The following is a 23,775-nucleotide window of genomic DNA, read 5'->3' on the forward strand; positions in this document are numbered from 1 at the left end:
CCTGACATCCAATTATGATGTCCTGTTGTATCATCTGTTATCTGAGACCTGGAGTTTCTCAGATTAAATCTAATAATGCCCAATTATCCACTTGCTTTAAAACAAATGTCACAGTGACATTATCCATTATCCAGAGATGGTGTATAGAGAGGTGACCTTACAGTATTGGAAATGGAGATGGTGCAGACAGCACTAGCCTCACTATAAACATCATATTGCTCCACTTACTTATTTTGCAGAGTTGACAACACTGGCTTCACTTTTACAGGTGGTGGCACCTTTTTCAGAGGCCCAGGTTTGACCACAGTACCTGACCGCTCATTCTTGGGCTCTTCCTTCTCACCTGCAGAGAGAGGAGGCAAAGAGTGAGAGAGGAAGCAACAGGGAGAGGGAGAGTGAAGATCAGCCAGGCATAGACACAAAGTGAGAAGCAAAAACAGCAGCAGATTAAAGTGACAGGAAAAAAATCCAAACAGGGTTAGAGAAGCTAATGTTTGTGTTTATATAGCTCTTTTCACAGTCTGGTTTATCGATACATTTTGTGTTGTTTTCTTCAAGTCCAAAGTGATTAGGATATCCACTTTTTTGGTCTAATTACAAGAACCTTGTTGAGTAAATAATATGATGATGATTGCAACAACTTACAGTTTAATGGAATATGCCTACATTACATCAGAGATTGTCAGGATCACACCAGCCTTGGGTCCAGCCCCGGCAAGTAACCTTCTTTACCCTGACCATGTCTTCATGGCATTGTCACTGTGGATGGTGCTTACTGCACACAGTTAAACACTAACTCCTTCAGACACATATACAACAGCAGTCAAAACAGTATTTGTACAGTGGTAGTGTCCCTACCTCTGACCCCAGGAGACACTCGTTCAAGTCCCATGTGCTGCAAAGGTGTGTTATGTCACCTCTGATCAGATTGATCAAAAATATCTACCACAGCAGCCAGTGAAAGATGTTTTGAAGAGGGAGCCAGATTGTTCACAGTAAGCTCCTACAAATAGCATGGTAAGTGAGGCTTCAGCCTAATGTCTCATTTGTAAGATGACACCCCTTCAATGTTGCCTAGATTATCTGCCTCAATCTCTGGAAAGACATTTGAACGACTCGGAGGCGACAAGGTCATAGTTGACATTGTAGATAGAAAATGGGGAGAATTTCAAAATGGAGGTCATATTAAGGGAGAAATTGTCACATGTGATGTCAAAGTGATACTCATTGGCCTTCAGTTGTCATGCGTGTGGGAACTGTCATGTTAGTGATGATGGTCTAACCATTCATCAAGGATCGATTAACTCTGCAGGTTAGTTAATTTAAAACAATAAAGCCCATTCTAAGTTTTGCAGATATTACAGAAAACCAACTCATTTCTGAGTGTACAGATTGCAAATTCATGGCAGACCACCTGCTAGGCAGGGTTATAACATTGTGTCCACACTGCACAAGAGATTAAATCTCTTAAAGGCAAGACACCCATACAACATTCTCCACCTTTTTATATAGACCAGCTAATTATTAACAATAACAAATGAGCCTCTGAGTCTCTGTAATTGATAGATAACTTGCTAAATTAAGTTCTTGTGATGATGATACTGCCCAATGTGGGAGAGATCATGCCCTTGTGGGATAGCCCAGCATGGAGCATTTGCAGGCCCTTGGCCATCGCAGGACTGTGAAATAACTCGACAAAGGCAGTTATCCTGTCACCAAGTCACCCTATATTTACACATGCACAGTACATGACACTGATGGAGTTGGCTCAAAGCCAGCTCCTACAGTGACCAGAGCCTCTGACACTTCTGTTTATATCTGTCAGCCAGGATTCCCTAATTGGACCAGGTTAACAGCCCGATAGAGGAACTCATATTCTGGGTGGTCATGTATTTCATGTATCGTATTTGTCGTTCCAGACTTTCTTTCCTCTGCATTTCTCCTGCAGCTGTTGCACAGTGAAAATCATGTCCTCCTGTAGTCGAAGGACATACTGCGATTCCGGAAGGGGTTCCTCAGCCACAGGGAGGGGATGGTTGAGGAGGACCTTGGTGATGACAGCACGGGGATTCCCCTGTTGTTACCAGTCAGACTTGAAGGTGTCGAGCACCTCGAGACTTGCCGTTTGGAAGCCAAGCAAAAACAGCGAAAGGGGCGTGTTGCCACACCCACACCCCTCCCACCCCTTGCCATGACCACCTTCTGCTCCACGTGTAACAGAGCCTGTTGTAGCCCCGTCAGTATGAACCCACCCTGAGAGTGGAAGGGAGTCATCCTCATCTGTGATGTTCCAGGATTTGCATATCCTGATGCACTACAGTCAGAGTACTATATTTTATAGATGAGTCATTCCTCAAGTCACTTTGAATGTTTTAAATCATTTACTGGCCTGTTCTTTAAGAGCTTTCAGCTTATTTTAAAGTTTGCAGCCCTGGATCCTTCCAATTCTATCAAAGTTTTAGCCTTCTATGGGTCCAGTATATCATTTTTCCTTCATAATCAGCTGGAATAGCAATCCAGCCTCTTCAACAGCTTTTCTTGTCCTTAATTTTCTTTGACCTCTTCCACTTGCTGTTTGCGACTGACTGATTTCCCTTAAGCTCTTTCACTGCAGCATCATTGCTGATTTTTTAAAAAAATGTCATTCACAGGATGAGGGCATTGCTGGCTAGACCAGTATTTATTGACTACCCCTCGGTGCCCAGAGGGTAGTTAAGAGTCAACCACATTGCTGCGGGTCTGGAGTCACATATAGGCCAGACCAGATAAGGGTTGTAGTTTCCCTAAAGGGCGTGAGTGAACCAAATGGGTTTTTCCAACAATTGACAATTGATTCATGCTCATCAGTAGAGTCTTAATTCAAGACATTTGTTGAATTCAAATTCCACCAACTGCTATTGCAGGATTCAAACCCGGATGCCCCGAACATTACCTGGGTCTCTGGATTAACAGTCCAGCGATAAAACACTAGGTCGTTACCTGCCCTAAATGATTTATTTATGAAAGAACTGCTTCATGAGTGATTTGTAGCTTTTTGTTGTTTGCGCTGTACATTTCAGTTGCTTTTGCAGGTATGTCATTATCTCCACTTAGCTTTGAGCTCAAGTGATGTTTCTGCAGCTGATCCTGCTGATCCTGATCTGTTTTATGTGAAAGTTGCTCTCAAACTTTCTGTAAACCAGCAATCTTTTTATTGGTTTCATGATACAGAGCTGTGGTTCATCCTGCTTCTTTTCTTTCTCTTTCAGAACTAAAATGATGTTTGTAGTACAAAACCAGAATACTGCTAAAAGCAGTGGAGTTGTTAAAGCTTTTGGGACCAGGGCACATTTGAAAACCCCGATTTATGGAGGCAAAAGGAGTTCCTACATACATTGCACCATCTTCATAACAAAAAGGGTCCTGAAGACTGCAGGATGGTGGCTCAGTGGTTAGCACTGCTGCCTCACAAAGCAAGGGACCTGGGTTCAATTCCACCCCCAGGTGACTGTGTGGAGTTTTCACGCTCTCCCCCATGTCTGCGTGGGTTTCCATTGGATGCTTGCAGTCCAAAGGTGTGCAAGTTAGGTGGCTTGGCCATGCTAAATTACCCATCGTGTTCAGGGATATATAGGTTAGGTATGTTAGCCATGGGAAATGAGGGATAGGGTAGCGGGATAAGTCTGCGTGGGGTGCTCTTTGGAGGGCTCGTGTGTACATGTTGGGCCAAATGGACTCTTTTCACACTGTTGGCGCTCTATAAAAACATCTCTGGTGAAGTCCCATGACGACACTCAGTCCAATCAGAGTTTACTTGCTTGGTCTGAGAATGAAGATTGACTATTAACGTCTTGCTATCTATAATTACTGGATTAGTGGTGCTGGAAGAGCACAGCAGTTCAGGCAGCATCCAACGAGCAGCGAAATCGACGTTTCGGGCAAAAGCCCTTCATCAGGAATAAAGGCAGTGAGCCTGAAGCGTGGAGAGTTAAGCTAGAGGAGGGTGGGGGTGGGGAGAGAGTAGCATAGCGTACAATGGGTGAGTGGGGGAGGAGATGAAGGTGATAGGTCAAGGAGGAGAGGGTGGAGTGGATAGGTGGAAAAGGAGATAGGCAGGTTCGACAAGTCCGGACAAGTCATGGAGACAGTGCTGAGCTGGAAGTTTGAAACTAGGATGAGGTGGGGGAAGGGGAAATGAGGAAGCTGTTGAAGTCCACATTGATGCCCTGGGGTTGAAGTGTTCTGAGGATTAGCCAACTACTCAACATTCTCTTCCTGTGCTGCATAAATTGGTGAACACTTTTTCAAGTCTGTTTGTTACATACTAGTTCTGATTAGTGCAAGGTAAAAACTTCAAACTCTTCTCCCTTTTTACTATATTCTTTCAGATCCTTATTCATTTCTGTGGGCTGAGCGGACGTGTTTGCTAAATACCCAATAATCTCAAAGATGGCATTGTCAAATTTGGATTTTCCATGAAATAATTGTTCAATCTTCTCTGATAGAACTTTCATTTTTACCTCCACAGGCGAGAACTGAGATTTTAGTTTGATTAATTCATCAGAAACTGTACTGTTCCAATCTCCTTTCACATTCAGTTCTGCAAGCATTTTGTGAATCTTCAGCTGCAGTTTCTGTTGTGTCTCTGATCTTTGGTGTAGTCAATGGATTATGACTCATGTAAGGTCACAGCTTGCTGGTTTCCTGTAATTACTGATCCAGCAATGTGGACGATGTAGAACATCTGCAGTATTCTGGTGCAGTATTCACACTCCGGCATGAATGACCTGCATCCGGGATTGTGAACCTTTGTATGCTGCAAGTTTTATACTTGTAGGTACATCATGACTTTCCCAGCTTTGTGGTCAATTTTATTTGTAGAACTTGCAGGGCTAGTATATCAATATTTGCTACAGTGTCAATCTCAGAGATGAAAAGGGAACTGCAGATGGTGGAGTCCAAAGTAGGCAGTGGAGAAGCTTGGAAGACCACAGCAAGCCAGGCAGAATCAGGAGATGGAGACATCGATGCTTCAGGTGTAACCGTCATGAAGAAGAGTTACACCTGAAACGTCAACTTCTCCACCTCCTGATGCAGCCTGGCTTACTGTGTTCTTCCAGCCTCCTGCCTGTCTGCAGTGTCAATCTTAGCCCAATATCAAATAATCCTCATTTCCATGATGATGGATCATTTGAATTTTTACAAACATTTCAGATGGTTTAACGTCATTGATGTTTTCATATAAATTGACAGGGTGAAGCATGTGGTCAACACCTTCACGTGCATTGCCAAATTCTGAACCGTCGACCACTTCATTTATACATATCTAGCAGGATACTTGATGGTCTTTATTGCATGGCCTGCTGCATAGCCTGTCTGGGTCAGTGCACAATGAATCTGAATGGATTGCTTTTCTGTATTGAACTGTAAATCAGAAGCTAAAACAGAAGTTGTTGGAAAAGCTCAGCAGATCTGGTAGCATCAGTGCGGAGAAATCAAAGTTAATGTTTTTAGTCTGGTGACCCTTCCTCAGGAAGGGTTCTGAGGAAGGGTCACTGGATTCTAAAACATTAATTTTAATTTCTCTTCATTGATGCTGACAAACCTTTCCAACAACTTCTGTTTTAGTTTCTGATTTACAGCATCCACAGTTGTTTTGGATTTTATTTAATCACTTTGTGTTGTGCGCATATGCTGTTGAGACTTTGCCTGGCATTTAGACTGTCTTGAAATCAATTGACAAAAACAGAAGTTGCTGGAAAAGTTTGGCATCAAGTCAATAAAGTTGAACTTCCTTAAAGACAAGGCACATATACAAGAGTAACCTATTTCGTTGCGATGGACTAACACCTCTGGTAAAATAACACGCATTTGAATTTCACAAATGTGTTAATCATTTGTCTCCTGATATCGTCAGAGTTTTCTAGAAAGGCAAAATTAATTCCAAGTATGGTGAGGAAAACGCTGAGAATTGAACAGGGCAAACAGAGAGTGAGAAGATTTCTCAAGTAGGACCCAAAAAGTGGAAGGAAGTCAAAGAGACAAAGAGAAAGCTGGAATGCACTGTCCAGGGAGAAAGCAAGATGTCCCAGGGTGGGGGGGGAAGAGTGAACTGAAAGAGTCAAAAGGTCTCTCATGTTTGTCACTCCAATGATCCCACTAATGGACATCAACATTACCCCCCCCCCCACCCCCAACACCACACAATTGGAAAGTGAGTATCTGATTAGATGACTCCTGACTGTCGTCAAGCAGCCTTTTCCCTCCTCCAATAATTTTATTACTAATAGGAACTTTTCTATACATTATGAACAAGTAATTGTATTCATTCTAGTTCCACAATTTTCTCAGGGATGCTGACAGTAGTTTAATGCTGAATTTTGCTGACTCCAGGAAAATCATGGAAAGAGAAAAGAGCGAAAAAGGAACAAGGGAGCAATAAGCAACGATTAATTGTTTTTTGAGAATCAAGTTGCATGCAGAGATGGTTCACTTTATAAAACTGGGGCAGTTAGTGTTGGTCTGGTTAGGAGTTTGCTGGGGGGAATTTTTGTCATGTTCACACATTCATTAACAGAATTTGATTTTGCCCACACATTACGTGGCGTTTCTGGTTTCCTGCCTGTGTATTGCTCCTTTGAGAACTTACTCTTCAGGTTTCGGTAACAGAGTCATAGTAGAACCCTGCCAACTCCCTTTTAGAGTTTGGAATAGTGTGTGCAAAAGAAGGTTCATCAGGAGGAGAGGCTAGTAGCTACTGCTGTCTGTCCTATGCCTGCTATCTCTGCTCTTACATCGTTGTCCTCTGCCTATTACCCACAGCTCCCACCCCCACCACCAACCCCCCCACACTCGATATCTGACTGTCTGTTACTCCCATTCACACATCCACCTCCTTGGTAATGTTTTCATACGTCGTTAACATGAACCAGTGAGGCCACAGCAGGAAGTAGTGCAACTCACACTTGGTACTTCACGACAACATAGTTTACAGCAACATGACCCTGTGAGTTAATTGCTGCTGTTATTTGTCAGTTAACCACAATCAGAGGATGTAAGAATGAGCAGGGACCCAGAAATACAGCTGCAGCATTACTAAGTGTAGATTGTAGCTCAGCGCAGTAAATACAACCACTGTGCAACAAATTGAGCCTCAGTGCAGTAAATGTAGCCTCAGTTCAGCAGAGCAGTGAAAAGCAATTCAACAACAATAAAGATTCAAATCAGACTTGGAAACATGAACTGCCCTTCTCCCTCCACAAATGCTGCCAGACCTGATGAGCTTCTCCAGCATTCTCTGTTTGTTTCAGATTTCCAGTTTCCGCAGCATTTTGTTTTTAATTCAACGACTGAATCTTCTATTTCTGTAGCATTCAGAAAACTACTCCCTCTTGTCACATACTGAATTGCCATTGCTCATGTACATCTTAACTCCTGTGGGTAGAAAGTACATAGATGATAAAAGGTAATAGGTCACATCCGCCTGTGTGAATTCACTGCCATCAGGAAGATGGTGCAGTGCTAATGTCAGTACCCAATCTTCAGGCATGATTCCAAATCCCACCTCTGCAGCAGGTGCGATTCAAATTCAGTGAGGAAAATCAGGATTTGAAAGTGGAAAAAACCTGTTCCTCTCAAGAAGGAAATCTGCTTTCCTTATCTGATCTGGCTTATATATGACTCCAGAGCCACAGCAATGTGGTTGACTCTGAGCTGCCCTCTGCCACTCAGTTCAAAGGTCAAAGGGCAACAAATGCTGACCTTGTCGGCAATGGTTCCGTATTCTGGCTTGGTATTCTCCTGAGAAAGTGAGGACTGCAGATGCTGGAAATCAGAGTCGAGAATGTGGAACTGGGAAAGCACAGCAGGTCAGGCAGCATCCGAGGAGTAGGAGAGTTGATGTTTCAGGCATAAGCCCTTCATCAGGAGTGAGGCTTGTGGGTCGGGGTTGAGAGATAAATGGGACAGGGGTGAGGTTTGGGGGAGGGCAGCTCAGAACTGCACCACCCTCCGGACCTGTCCATCAGTCCCCCCTCTGATCTATCACCTTCTCCCTCACCTTCATCCAACTATCACTTTCTGAGCTACCTTCCCACAAATCCCACTCCCTCCCATTTATCTCTCAGCCTCGACCCATAAGCCTCACTCCTGATGAAGGGCTTACGCCTGAAACGTCAATTCTCCTACTCCTCGGATGCTGCCTGACCTGCTGTGCTTTTCCAGCAACACACTCTTGACTTTGTATTCTCATGAATTTAGATAATGACCATGGAACGTTAAGTGGTAATTGAGTTACAGTCAAGGCCAACCCTAATGTGATGGAAGCTGGAGGAGCTGATTGGTCATACAGCAACTCTGACATCATGACAGCAGTGACTAACACTTTAAAATGATAACTTCCAAAAAGATAACTCTGACAAAATTTTGGCCTGCTGGAACAAAACTTCAAAATAGCAATTTAATCTCGCAGCCAGCGTTTATTTTGAACCCTTGTTAATTGCCAGCAACACAGGAATTTCCAGAGGTTGTAAAGACACGAATTGTCAATGTCTCAATTATACCATCTAAGCTTGAATTTGCTCCCTGTAACCATCACCCTGTTCTGACAGATAGTCATTTAGAGTTTTCAAATGTACCTTGTGCAGTCCAAAGGAAGCAGCTATCAAGTAACTAGCCAATGAAATTGCCAACAATGACATCAGATCATAGGATATTTAGAAATGTTACTCTGAGATGAGAAAGCAGGATCGGCTCATGCTCTGTGTGTAACGTATATCATTCAAACTTTGTTCCAGCTACCAAGACTTGCACCTGGTCTGTGTCTAAGCATGTATACAACATGGTGGCATCTGTAAATGAAAAAAAAACCTTGTTCTGTGGGTATCTGTGGCATCCAGCAATGGCGAGGAAATTTATACAAAGGCCAACAGCATGTTCCAACGCAAAAGCAAGATGAGAGAAAAAAACAGCAGTCTGACGAAAAGAGGTAAACAAAAACTGCAGACGTAGCCCAGTGAGACATGGCAAAAACCCACAAACACAGAACGGACAGACACTAATCAAAAGTAAAACCTCAGTGTCGAACAGTGAGAAAAATGTCAGGGCAAGATGACTCCAGAGGTAAATGCAGCACTGACAGACTCCAGTTTCAGGTGAAATCAGTAGCCTCTGGCAGGCAGATTGCATCAAACCTCTGAAGAGGCAGACTCCTGTGATAAACGAGACTCACAGATCTTGAAGTACGTGGACCCCAGTGCCAAGGAAACCAGCATCTAGGTATAGTCAGAGACCAGTTGCAAAAAAGATCAGGTGACAACTGGCCCCAGACAAAATGCGGAACTAGCAAAGGACATTTTGACTCCATGCCTGACACAATATGTCACAAGGTTACCTCTTGATAAAGTTAACCCTTTGGCTACCTGAGTCATACCACCATGAGGAGGGCTTGCACCCAGCTCTTCAGTGGCTCATTGGAGCCCAACTTTCCAATATGTCAGAATCACTTCAGGCCTCTCCCAAAAGACCTCAGGCAGAGAACAGCTCACTGTGTTTTGTATCTGGTGAGAAACTTAGCTGATATATTGACAAGACAGTGAATCACTGAGGACTCCTAAATGTTTAATCATATATTGAAGGCTTTTCATGAGTTTTGATATTAGACAAAACATTGTCATTGACTGTCCTAAGTTCAAATGAAGCATCCAAGACCAAGAAAAGAGAAGACTCATATGTGAGTGATTTCTCTCATACAATTATAACTATGATGCTGAGGGAAAAGCTAACGTGAGATCTAACGATTATAAGGGTGCATGATAAAGCCCCCTTTACACCTCCTGCTGTTCAGAGAGGATTGTACATTGCTGAAATCAGTGTAGCCAGAGACTCAATGGGGGCTACAAAATAGAATTAAACAGATTGGGAATGAGGTTTAGTCATCTAACCAGTTTATGAAGTCAGCACAGTTTCTCAACCACAGGGTTACAATATGTTTGTAGCACACAGCTTGGGCAGAAGACCATTGTGATGTCAAAGGAGTCCATCAGCACAAAGTATCTTCTGCTCTTGAAGTGGGCTATCATTCCTGTGGGAGAAGAGGCCATTGTGGCAGAGCAGGAAGTTTTCTGTTCTGAGGATCGGATCAATGGGTCACATAGATCCATTAGCGTACAGGAGGGGATTCCCTGTTATTTGAAGTGTCTTTTCTCGAAGAACTAATCCTGATGATAGAGGATTTCCGGAGCACAGAGCTCTTTGTCAAAGTGCGGAAGTAGAGATTTCAACTTGATCCAGGAGCAGCCATCTCCATTCTTTCAGATAACATGCAGTGGCTGTGACCTGTGCTCCTGACGCTTTCCAGGGTCTGCCTTCACAGTCCAGTGGGAACTTCATCGAGGGCATTCGGCTGTATGCTGGCACAGTTTTTGATTCAATCAAATTGCCAAAACAGCTGATTATTTTCCTTTTGCAGTTTTGCTAAGAGACTAATTTCTTTTTAATGATCTCAATACTAATCCATTTGCTATAAAATAAAACTAATTTCCAAAAACAGGATGCAACAAGACTTAAGCTCAGTAATGGAGCAGCCAACTCCCTTCTCTCAGATCCTATGCAATAAAGCTCTTCTAGTCTCCTCCTCTTCTAAAAATCATTTATTTATGACAAGCCAAAACTAATTTCCAAATGTAGGTGGTAAAACTGAGTAATATCTAAACTATTATTAACATATTGAGCTATATTACTTTTTAGAATTATCAAATCCTTACAGTGTGGAAACAGATCATTTGGCCTCCCAAATCCACACCGACCCTCTGAAGGGTACCCCACCCAGACTCACCTACTTCCTCTAACCCTGCATTTCCCATAGCTAACCCACCTAGCCTACACATCTCTGGGCACTATGGGCAATTTAGAATGGCCAATCCACCTAACCTACACATCTTTGGACTGTGGCATAAAACCCGCACAGCTACCCAAGGAGGGAATCACACCTGGATGCCTGGCTCTGTGAGACAGCAGTGTTAACCACTGAACCACCATGTCACCCAACACAAGCACACTCAAACAACATAAAGGACACAAAGGCTCTGCAGAGATGATATTTGAAGAGGATGAAATTACGGGTCTGAAAACCAAAGATTGATCTCATAATCCACTGGATTTCTTGTTGACAAACTTGGATTGTTGATAGCTGTAAACTGATGGAAGATGTTTGAAACGGTATTTGGTTCAGATAGAAATCAAGCTAGCTTCAAGCCAAAACAGAAACTGCTGGAAAATCTCAGCAGGTCTGGCAGCATCTGTAAGGAGAGAAAAGAGCTGATGTTTCGAGTCTAACTGAAGCTAGTTTCAAGTCTTTGAAAGTGATCACAGATCAGCTTCACAGAGTTTAAAAGATTGACAAAATACTGAGATGCAGAAACATAGTCAGGTTGTCAAACACGCCAATCAAGAAAGGGAGAGAGATTTGCAGCATTGGAGATTTTTCTTCATTCTGACTTTCCAGATTTTTGAAGCAAAACCAAGACAAAAGGCAACCGTCAGCAAAAGGCCACAGAATCTCTTCCAAAGACAACTCTTGCACCAAGTAAGAGTAATAACTTCCTTTCTCGTATCACTCTAGAAGCTTTGCTGAGCTGTTTTCTCTCCCCCAAAGTCACTGGCTTTCTGTACCTGCAAGTGGATCGTAGCTCACACTAAGCTCTTGATCTCATTTTCCAAGAAAACAAAAGTTGCCTTCTCCCTCAGTCAAACCACTGCTCATTCCGGAAACATCTACACAATTTAATAACCTTCCAGTTTTTCACAAAGTCCTTAAATATACACACACCACATACACTATAGCAGAGAAAACTCTGTTGGATGCAGACAGCTTTGAAGAACTTCCAACAATGATATCCCATACCATCAGCCATAGGAAGACCTTAAGGAGAGTATACCAGTCTTCAGGGAGCAGGTCAAAGGGCACACAGAACGTGACAACACTAACAACAATGATTAGCCAAAATAGGAGACTCTCAAGCTCCCATTGACTGATCTGAGATGGATGGGTGCGTAACACCAAGGCACTACAAGGATTGGTGACCAACTGAAGGAGAACATGGTGAGGGTGGGGAAGGAGGATGCCACTATAAAATAACACAACACAATGCACACTACCAATAAGCCCAAGTCTATTTCCTTGAATAAGCTTCTTAGCTAGAAAAAGGCATGGTCATAACCACTGAGGAATCAACAGAAACAAATCCACAGATTGACCTGAGTAGAAACTCCTGGCAGTGCCAGAGTCTAGGTAAAGGAAGGAACAACATGGGGCTGTAGTAGTGTTTTGGTCAGTTTCAGGGAATTCAGAGGTTGAATTGATTAGGATCATAGGAGAATGTGAGGACTGCAGATGCTGGAGGTTAGAGTCGAGAGTGTGGTGCTGGAAAAGCACAGCAGGTCAGGCCTCATTCCTGATGAAGGGCTTTTGACCAAAACATCGATTCTCCTGCTCCGCGGATGCTGCCTGACCTGCTGTGCTTTTGCAGCATCACACTTTCGACTCTTGGTTAGGATTATATTCACCGAAGTTCAGGAGTATGAAGGAAAATCTAATAGAAATCTATAAAATTCGAACAGGACCAGATGTAGGAAAGATGTTTCTCATGGCACGGAGTCCAGAACCAGGGGCCACAGTCTAAGGATAGAGGTAAACGATTCAGGATTGAGATGAGGAGAAATTTCTTCACCACAGATAGTGGTGAGCCTGCCAAGGAATGCAGTCAAGGACAAAACATGATATAATTTCAATATGAAGATGGATATAGCTCTGGGGCTAGAGGAATCAAAGGATATGGGGGATGAACAGGAATGGGTTAACAAGTTGGATGATCAGATATGATCATGAGGAATGGTTGAGCAGGTTTGAAGGGCCGAGTGGCCTATTCTTACACCTGTTTTCTGTATGAACTACTTTCAGATGATGGAACAAACATGGTGGAAACTGTGGATGACGTGTCAACTGCGAAAGCCAACATTGAGGACCATGCAGCAGTTGAAGGCCGGAAAGACCTTATGTAACCAGACCACCAGAAAGTACCAAAACCAAAATCAGAAATTGCTGGAAAGATTCAGCAGGTCTGGCAGCACCTGTGGAGAGAAATCAGAGTTAATGTTCTGGGTCCAGTGACCCTTCTTCAGAACCAGAGATGAGCCTGACAAACAGAATAAGAGAGCCTCTGCAGAACTCTTGCAGTAACTAAAAGGAAACAAGATGAAACGCCTGAAAATCCATTTCAGCACAGAGCTTACCCAGATGCTTGCATCATTCCTGTGTCGCATTGCCTTGCCTTATATTGATGCACTTTGACCCCTCTGCCAGAACTACCACAGTGCTTCTATCTCTCCGTGCCAATTAATGCAGATACAAAGCCAGAAAGCTTGTCATGCATCACATCAAAGGAGATAGCCTTCCCTCCGGAAGTCCAGACACAGTGAGTCAGTGCCAGTCTCTGATGCCAACCCAGGGGTTTGGACACGGTCAGTCAGCTGCTTGGGGTGGTCAGGGTCAGGAACCACTCCTTGGAAGGGCTAAGGAGCCAAATGTTCGGAAGCCACCCACCTGTCTTGCCACTTCCTGTCCAATTGTGGGCTGCTGAAATGTGAGAAAGGGAGGGTATTGGGTGAGGTGAAAGTGATGGGCACAACTGTTAGTGCTGGCATAGGTGAGGAAAGGGTGGCAAGTGTCCTGAGTGAGTGTGGAGGGAACACAGAGGGTACATCAGGTGAGTGGTGCCAGGAGCTGAGGTGTATGAGGGCAGATGAGGGGAGATGTTGCAGACAATAGTTTGAGACTGGTAGAGTCTGAGCTTCAGTGAGAGGTAGATGCAGTTGCAGAGACTGAATGGATGTGAGGTAACAGGGAGAAGCTGGTACTCAGTCAGAGCAGATAATCTTTTTCCCCCAGTACGGGGCATCCCTCCAGGTGGCTGAGATTGCACAAACCAGGGTTGATAATCTCAGAGCAGGCTGGCACAGTCTGGTATCATGATCTCCAATGCTAGACCTGGGGGGAGAGGACCACCATGCTTTGCAAAATACCATCCGCCAAGACCTCCAGGTCCCTGCTGATAGAGTGACATGCCAGATCCCCCTTCTGTGCAATGTCCACAGCAAATACCATGGACTATGCAGGGCAGCTTCACTCTGACAATGCTTGTCTGGGTACACAGCAGCCTTTTAAAGATGCCACCAGTGCCAGGGAGGACAGTTCATTCCGTGATATCCTGACACTGGTGAGTTCTTCAGCGTGGTGGAATCAGCCTTTCATTGGACAAGTGCACTGGTGATGGGGCCTGGTTGGGTGGTCAATGAGGTGAGTTTGGGATGATATGGTGAGAAAGCTCATTCGGCCTTGCAGAGAGAAACGTTGAAAATAGGAGCAGGACTAGGTCATTTGGCCCTTTAAGTTTGCTCCATCATTCAAACCCTCCCCAATACTCAACAAAATTGGCACTTTGCCAAAATATGACAAGATTGAACTCTTTGGTTACCTGCTTTTACCTAATACCTATTGATGTTTGGGCCCCATGTGGATGTCAGCACCAATTCTTTCACCTTGTAATGGCAAGAGTTGGAAACCAAGCCCAGCAGAAGGGCCTAGGGTGATGACCAGGACTGTTCACAATTAAAATAGGATCCATTCATCCTCAATGGAAATGACTGGCACTGGGCTGGACAGCTGACCTGTTCAGTACTTTTCAGCTGGTTCATATTCATTGCTAGTCATTGACCAGTCAGCCAAATGCCAATCATTCTGATCTCTCCTGCAGTAAGGTGAATTTCTCTGGACCAAGACGCTTGGTCACCACGCACTGTCAAATAAGAAGCCTTGTCAATCAAAGTGTGTGACGGCTTCCTTGACTTTATCTGGAGGAGCTGGTGTTGGACTAGGGTGGACAAAGTTAGACATCGCACAACACCAAGGTAAAGTCCAGCAGGTTTATTTGGAAGCACTAGCTTTCAGAGCGCTGCTCCTTCATCAGGTTTGGCACAGGTAACTGTTTGGGACAACTACCTGATGAAGGAGCAGCACTCCAAAAGCTAGTGATTCCAAATAAACCTGTTGGACTATAACCTGATTTGTGTGATTTTTAATTCTGACTTTACCTGACGGTGTAGGAACCTATTTCACATCTCTACCAGCTTCAGTTACTATTCACTTCATTGTGAAAGAGGCTGTGAACTCATTAACACCTGTCAAACTGTGGACTTGGCTTTGCTTTGTTTAATAATGAGCAGATTAGCCCCAGCAGCTAAAATTGTTGGCAGAACAGCCTACATAAACCCACCAATACCCAAGTGCTAACATTCACTGGGTACCATATCAAAGCATTAGCCTTTTATATTGCAGGCAGCACCAATTATAAGGCATTCCCTCAACTTTAGACTTCTGGATAAAAGTACAGTCAGAGAGTTAGACAACGCCAAAAACAAACGCTGTAAGTGTGAGTGAGGTCCTTTTCAAGCCCCTGCTCTTTACAGTCATGCTCATGGATAGTATGACTTGCTGCACTTACCTTTGTGGTCAACTTTCCAGGGGATCTGTTCTGGGTTCTTCACTGATGCCATGCTGTCAGGTTTAGAAGCTGAAATGAAGTAGAGACTTCAAAAAGGCGCCAGCTGCCAAGCACAGGTCTTGTCTCTCACACAGATGAAGCAAAGGTGCAAAAGTACAGTGTAATCAGAAACTGATTTGAACGTGGCATCCATGGATTCCGAGTGCCATAGCTGCATGTATCTTCAAGTTAAATCATATCCCCAACTTAGGAAATGGCAGATTGGAACTATCTGAGCTTCTTAATGCTTTATAAATATAGACCGAGGAGGAAAATTCTTGGATCTTACAAGTTCCTGTTTCAGAGTCAAGATCTTACTTCCCCAGCCCCATTGCCAGCACTCCTCCCCTCCTTCCCCTGCTCACACTCAGTACAAACCCGAACCTAAGGCCTTAGTCCAAACTCCCTTGGTGCGTCTTGCAGCAAAGTGGCGTGTCAGCTTGCAGACTGCAGTTTAGTACAGGCTGGCTGACAGCCCACAGGTTTAGTCACATGTTGTGTGGTTTTGTGCAGCTTCCTGAGCACAGTGAAAACAGGCCGCATAACCCACACCATTCCTCTCGAAGCCCAGCAATGCCATATAAAGAGAAGCCTTGAATCTGCCCAGGGCCCTGTCATCCCACTCAGAAATAGGTCAAACTGCTTTCTGGGCTTGTGACGCCCCCAAATCCTTACTGTGGGTCCCAGTGCTCCATAATAATATGTTCAAGGTCGAATTACTGACTGAGGTTTTCTGCAATCTGTGCCACCTGAAAACTAAACATTCTTCCTTTCGATGTGAATTAGGCACTTAATCCTGGTGGGAGTAAAATTCGTGATCCTGGGGAGAAGATCCATTGTCCAATCCAGATTTGGGTTCAGCTCCTATCCCAGGGGGCCTATTGATCAATGCTATGGAAGTGCTTACCTTCTTGAAACTGTCCTTGCTTTGTTTTGGCTCTGTAGAACCCCCATGCTGCAAACCCTTAAGAATGGTATTGTTACCCATCTTTATTTTCAGGTCATGCATCTATTGCATTTCTCTCTGGACTCTGCATCTAGGGTTTGTTCCATACAAACTTCACTGTGTAACAACACCCTTTGAGCAACTCCAGGCAGGTTGCTGCACACGGTGCTAGGGTGCCTCGTTCCTTACTGTGGCCTGCCGATCTCAGTCACGGCTGGCAAGACAGCGAGGAAGTAGCTGCAATCAGGTTACAGCCTTCCCCATCACAACACAGACTGCGTTCACTGAAAGGAGTACAAGCCAACAAGAGAACTGGTGAGGGATTCTGTTCCATGGACTGCCAAATGGCACAGTGTCTTTGGCATCAACATGATTCCTTGTACAGAGAGTTATGTCAGGCACATGTTGTGTTACAGACAATGGGCATATTGGGAATAGCCAGAGGAAAAGATACCCATAGATAGTATGTGTGCTGAGGTAGATGGAGACCATGTTGGAGGGTACGATGTAGTAGAGTCTCCAGTTGTCTTGATAGAAGATGTGGTAGTGTGCATTGAGGATGTAGCGGTCTAGATGGAGGATATGATTGTACAGATGTATAGATTGTTGGCATTGGCAGAGAGAATGATGGTTTAGATGCAGAGATGTAGATTTCTTCAGGGTATACTAGTAACATGGTCATGTTAGTGGACAAATAACATGAACTAAACATGAGAATAGTAGCCAGATACCACTGCCCATCAGGTTTCACAGGCAACTCATCTCCGGAAGACCAAGTTCACCAGTCCCAATGCCCTGGGTGAAAGGGGGATTGCAGTGCGCCATATGAATTGGGTGGGACAGAGAAGGCTATGGAAGGGAAGCAAGGTGTCTGGGATGTACTGGATGTGGAGGAGGAGATAAATCCCTCTGTAATTTGGGGTGTTGGTCATGAGAGGGTGAATGTTGGTGAAACTGTTAACCTGGATGCTCTGTTAAAAATGCAAATGGTACTTTGCCTTTTTTTTATAGATCAACAATCTATGATTGGTGGAGAACTTTATTTTCAATGTATGCCAAAATATCGTGCTTATAATGAAAAGAAGTTAACATTTCCATTAGCAGCAGCTTCTTAGGCTCTCCCGAACTCAGAAATACATCAACAGTTTAGTGCCTTTGACTTTTAATATGCTCCCTTAGCATTTTGGCCTCTTAATTGGTTATTATCACATATTCAAGTAGGTCAACCTACAGTTTCATTGTGAAACACCCAGTAATTATATCAGCTTGGACATGTCTTGGGCTTGTAATCAGGGTCAATTTTCAGTCGTCACCTTTTCAGATGGTCTTTCAGACTTTACAAAACTTTTAAGCCATATGAATTCAAAATCAGATTAGATACAACAAGGGTTGCATACTGAATAAATCGCCCCCTGAACATTCATACAGATGAATAAATACCCAATTTCTTCTTAAGCATTAAACTTGGACTTTTGCTCCAATGCAGTGGGAGCATAATGCATCAGGATTTTCTCTGCCAGACCCTTGAACTCCCTCAGTTCTCAGCATTGAGTCACAAGAGTTGCTACAGAGTGACAAATCAGGTTAGCTAGTTAGTTGGTGAACTGAGTGGTTTGGTTATTGGTGCATTGGCTGTGGCGCTTCAACTCAGACACTACCATTGACTTCCAGGTTGAAACTAGCCAATCCAATATGTTTCTAATGAGTATATTCTGATGTTTCTATCTCGCCTGAGTTTAAGCAGATGGTTTGTAATATGGGCCTTTACTTACATAGATCCACATCTGTTTTGACTCCTGGAGGGAAGTCCTTTCTCATCTGCATTTAAAACAGAGATAAATTAGAGTCATAGAGATGTAGAGCATGGAAGCAGATCCTTTGGTCCAACTCATCCATGCCAACCAGTTATCCTAAACTAATCTAGTCACATTCACCAGTGCTTGGCCCATATCCCTCTAAACCCTTCCTATTCATGTACTCATCCAGATGCCTTTTAAATGTTATACTTGTACCAGCCTCCACCACTTCCTCTGGTAGTTCATTCCTTACACGCACTACCCTCTGCGTGAAAAGGTTGCCCCTTAGGTCCTTTTCAAATCTTTCCCCTCTCACCTTGAACCTATGCCTTCCAGTTTTGGACACCCCTTTCCCAGGGAAAAAGATCTTGGCTATTTACCTTATCCATGCCCCTCATGATTTTATAAACCTCTGTAAGGTCACCCCTCAGCCTCCGACTCTCCAGGGAAAACAGCCCCAGCTTATTCAGCCTCTCATTACAACCTAAACCCTTCAACCTTGGCAATATCCTTGTAAAACCTTTTCTGAATCCTTTCAAGTTTCATAACTTCATTCCTATATCAGTGAGACCAAGTTGTTAAACAAAAAAAGTGATGTTAACTTTCTTTTTTCAAGCCCACTGCCCACTCCTTCACAGATCAAACATAACTCCCCTTACACCATGCCCAAAGTCTGCCTCAGGAACCGAGCACAACAAAAACAAGGCTCATACAACAGGGGAAAACTGAGTGAGTGCTGCCATCTCTGGATCACATTAAACTGAAGTTGCAGCTGCTCTCTTGAGCAGGTATTGAAGTTCCGATATCCATGACATTATTTTGCAGAGCAGGAGACTTGACATTAGTAAATAATAATTGGAATGGCGAAAAAGCAACCGATTTACTCAGCCTCATTACCAGCGACTGGTTTGAAAATTATCACCCACGTAGCAATCTATTTTGCTTTCATTTTTCTTATTGAGAAGCTAGTTACCTGGTCTATTATTTGCAGCATACAAACCCGACTAGTTGTAGCAGACAGATTTGTGACACTATAAGAATGATGTGACTTCAGTGCTCTACAATATGACGAGGATATTGTCAATTATGACTAGCCTGAACAAGACTTCATGCAATCTATCCAGCTTCAGTTAAATGGCTGACAGAGCTCCATACAAACTTTTAAGCCACTTAGAGAAGATTGGAATGGTTAATGCACGCAGAACATTAACTGAACATTAAAATTATCAACCTGAAACGTTAATTCTGCTCCTCTTTCCCATAGCTATTTCCAGGCCTGTTGAATGTTTCAAATTTGCCGCATTAGCAATATTTCACTTTGGTTATTTCCTTATGTTGACTTTGTAACCAGGTGTGAACCGATGGGGAGCACATAAGCAGAACACTGAAGATACTATAATCAGAAATGTTAGAATCGAAAGCAGTTAAGTGACTACATCTATTAAACTTAAAGTGGCTCATTATTCTATCCTTTGGCTCATGGTCTACTTTACAAATTTGTTGCATTCTTGTACCTTTTGTAAGGATGTGAGATGCAGTCAAACTGTCAGAGAATGAAATGGCCCCCCAGTGGAAATATAGGACACACTTCAATATCTTCAAGGCATGTTACAGAACATGGATAAAATAGACATTCTCGAAGGTCTGGAATAGAGTCATAGAGTCATACAGCACAGAAACAGACCCTTCGGCCCAACCAGTCCATGCCAACACTAATCACAAACTAAATTAGGGCCCAAATGCCTGTGCTTGGCCCATATCCCTCCAAACATTTCATATTCATGTACTCATCTAATTGTCTTTTAAATCTTGTAACTGTACCTACATCCACCACTTCCTCTGGCAGTTCGTTCCACACATAAACCATTCTCTGTGTAAAGAAGTCGCCCTTCATGTCTTTATTAAATCTTTCTCCTCTCACCTTAAAAATATGCCCCCAGTCTTGAAATCCCTTATTCTAGAGAAAAGATGCCCACCTTCACCTTAACTATACCCCTCATGATTTTATAAACTTCTACAAGGTCACCCCTCAAATTCCTATGCTCCAGTGAAAAAAGCCACAGCCTATCCAGCCTTTCATTATAACTCCAACCGTCCATACCAAGCAACATTTTGGTAAATCTCTTCTCTACCGTCTCTAGCTTAATAATTTCTTTCCTATCACAGCATGACCAGAACTGGACAAGCATTCCAGAAGAGGCCTCACCAATGTCTTGTACAACCTCAGCATGGTGTCCTAACTCCTATACTGAGATTTCCTCATGGGAGTGCTTTAACACATAACTGTCAGAGCAACCTGCTGAAAGAAGGATGAAAGAGACCTAAAACTGTGACATAGGCACTACAGAAATACTGGGTAATTAATTCTTACAATCTGCACCTCAGCCAGATCGACGCTTAACTGATCACTTCAGAGAGTAAACAGATCGACCTGAGATGGGAAATAAACATCAATTTCACCGATGCCACACACATTGTGAGAATTCAAAATTATTTAAGCTCTGCACTCATTCTCAACTAGAGGGGCTGAAGGGCTGTTGACAACGTCCAAGTGGCTCACTAATATCCTTCACACAGAGAGAGAGAGCTGGCCATCCACAGTTGATCCAACTGATCTTTCCAACCTCCTGCTCCACCTGGCTACAGGTTCCTCCTCATCCTCATTCGTCACACTAAAATAAATATGCTGGAGATCTGAAATAAAAGCACAGTGCTGGAGAAACTCAGCAGGTCTGGCAGCATCTGTGGTGAGAGAGACAGAGTGGGTGGAATGGAAGAAAATCATATCGGACTCAAAGTGTTTGTTTCTCTCTTCACAGGATTTCCTGTTTTGAGCTGCACCTTCATGCATCTGTTGTGAGCATTGCAGTGCCTCAATCTTCAATCTCATTTCACAGATTCTCTCATTCTCCATAATTCACTGGCCTCGTGAAAATTAACCTTGATGTCCAACACAGGGGACCTCTCGAATCTCAGCATTCCAGTATGGGAGTACCCCATATTTTCCGAACCCAAAAGTGCTCCCAGCTGAATTCCAGTGCCGATGTGTCTCAGTATGTTATTTCAAAATACATCCAGCCAACGTTACATGCAGTGAGCTCATTCATCCAGCGGCATGTTGGAATCCTGAGTACCTCAAGAAAAGCAATCAGAAGGACACTCACCTCTGTCTCTTCTACATAAGGAACCACATAGTTGTCTGGGAATAATCCTTGTTTTCCGTCCATATATCCCTCCCACCAGCCGTCTTCCCCTGTCTCCTATTAACAGAAATGAATCAAAAACTGCTGCTGAAAAAGATGAAATAGGATGGTCAATGCAATTGTCACCAAACCTACCACAGCATTTGGCTTCGATTGTCAGAACACTTACTGCAAACAGATTCACACCAATATACTTACAGCTCAGCATCAAAATGAACACATTTTAAATACTTGAGTTTTCAAAATATTTTAGAGATAAATTTTAAAGATTTAAAAAGAATTGTTACAGTAACGTTAGGATTTCAAATATTAGACCTGATCTCTTTAACTAAGCTTTTAGTGACCTGTCCGAGCATTTCATTCCTGGACTCAAGTGCCAATTTGTGTTTGAAAAGCTCGATGTGACATTTTTCAGTTAGGCGCAATGTAAATGTAAGTTATTGGTGTTACTGCTTAAAAAAGATGGCCATGTGAGATTATACTGTGCTGTTGCCTCATCTCTAATGGATAGACATGTGTACTCACATTACTGGATTGGCATGTGTACTCACATTACTGGATAGACTTGTGTACTCACATTACTGGATAGACGTGTGTACTCACATTACTGGATAGACGTGTGTACTCACATTACTGGATAGACATGTGTACTCACATTACTGGATAGACATGTGTACTCACATTACTGGATAGACATGTGTACTCACATTACTGGATAGACGTGTGTACTCACATTACTGGGTAGACGTGTGTACTCACATTACTGGATAGACTTGTGTACTCACATTACTGGATAGACGTGTGTACTCACATTACTGGATAGACGTGTGTACTCACATTACTGGATAGACATGTGTACTCACATTACTGGATAGACATGTGTACTCACATTACTGGATAGACGTGTGTACTCACATTACTGGATAGACGTGTGTACTCACATTACTGGATAGACGTGTGTACTCACATTACTGGATAGACTTGTGTCCTCACATTACTGGATAGACATGTGTACTCACATTACTGGATAGGCATGCGTACTCACATTACTGGATAGACGTGTGTACTCACATTACTGGATAGACTTGTGTACTCACATTACTGGATAGACGTGTGTACTCACATTACTGGATAGACGTGTGTACTCACATTACTGGATAGACGTGTGTACTCACATTACTGGATTGGCATGTGTACTCACATTACTGGATAGACTTGTGTACTCACATTACTGGATAGACGTGTGTACTCACATTACTGGATTGGCATGTGTACTCACATTACTGGATAGACTTGCGTACTCACATTACTGGATAGACGTGTGTACTCACATTACTGGATAGACATGTGTACTCACATTACTGGATAGACGTGTGTACTCACATTACTGGATAGACGTGTGCACTCACATTACTGGATAGACGTGTGTACTCACATTACTGGATAGACGTGTGTACTCACATTACTGGATAGACGTGTGTATACTCACATTACTGGATAGACGTGTGTACTCACATTACTGGATAGACGTGTGTACTCACATTACTGGATAGACGTGTGCACTCACATTACTGGATAGACATGTGTACTCACATTACTGGATAGACGTGTGTACTCACATTACTGGATAGACGTGTGCACTCACATTACTGGATAGACGTGTGTACTCACATTACTGGATAGACATGTGTACTCACATTACTGGATAGACGTGTGTACTCACATTACTGGATAGACGTGTGTACTCACATTACTGGATAGACATGTGTACTCACATTACTGGATAGACGTGTGTACTCACATTACTGGATAGACGTGTGCACTCACATTACTGGATAGACGTGTGTACTCACATTACTGGATAGACGTGTGTACTCACATTACTGGATAGACGTGTGTACTCACATTACTGGATAGGCGTGTGTTCTCACATTACTGGATAGGCATGTGTTCTCACATTACTGGATAGACGTGTGTACTCACATTACTGGATAGACGTGTGCACTCACATTACTGGATAGACGTGTGTACTCACATTACTGGATACACATGTGTACTCCCATTACTGGATAGACGTGTGTACTCACATTACTGGATAGACATGTGTACTCACATTACTGGATAGACGTGTGTACTCACATTACTGGATAGACGTGTGTACTCACATTACTGGATAGGCATGTGTTCTCACATTACTGGATAGGCATGTCTACTCACATTACTGGTTGAAGTTGCTGGGTATTTAGCAGGTGACC

At 43.3% G+C, this 23,775-nt stretch overlaps 1 protein-coding gene across 5 annotated transcripts in view; it reads right to left on the bottom strand.

The window, feature by feature from the left end:
• sh3d21 (SH3 domain containing 21) overlaps positions 1-23,775 on the bottom strand; it is a 122,956-nt gene that overhangs the window by 41,093 nt on the left and 58,088 nt on the right. For 2 of the 5 annotated variants that reach the window (XM_072548575.1, XM_072548574.1), the window contains exons 9-12: positions 21,482-21,577; positions 18,294-18,339; positions 15,537-15,605; positions 229-343 (exon numbers count right to left, since the gene is read on the bottom strand). In XM_072548575.1, the coding sequence (XP_072404676.1) occupies positions 229-343; positions 15,537-15,605; positions 18,294-18,339; positions 21,482-21,577 (326 nt within the window). The remainder of the gene's footprint in view (positions 1-228; positions 344-15,536; positions 15,606-18,293; positions 18,340-21,481; positions 21,578-23,775) is intronic. The other 3 variants (XM_072548577.1, XM_072548576.1, XM_072548578.1) reach the window with 3 other exon arrangements.

Source organism: Chiloscyllium punctatum, chromosome 27 (assembly GCF_047496795.1).
Source record: "Chiloscyllium punctatum isolate Juve2018m chromosome 27, sChiPun1.3, whole genome shotgun sequence".
NCBI classification, from domain to species: Eukaryota; Metazoa; Chordata; class Chondrichthyes; order Orectolobiformes; family Hemiscylliidae; genus Chiloscyllium; species Chiloscyllium punctatum.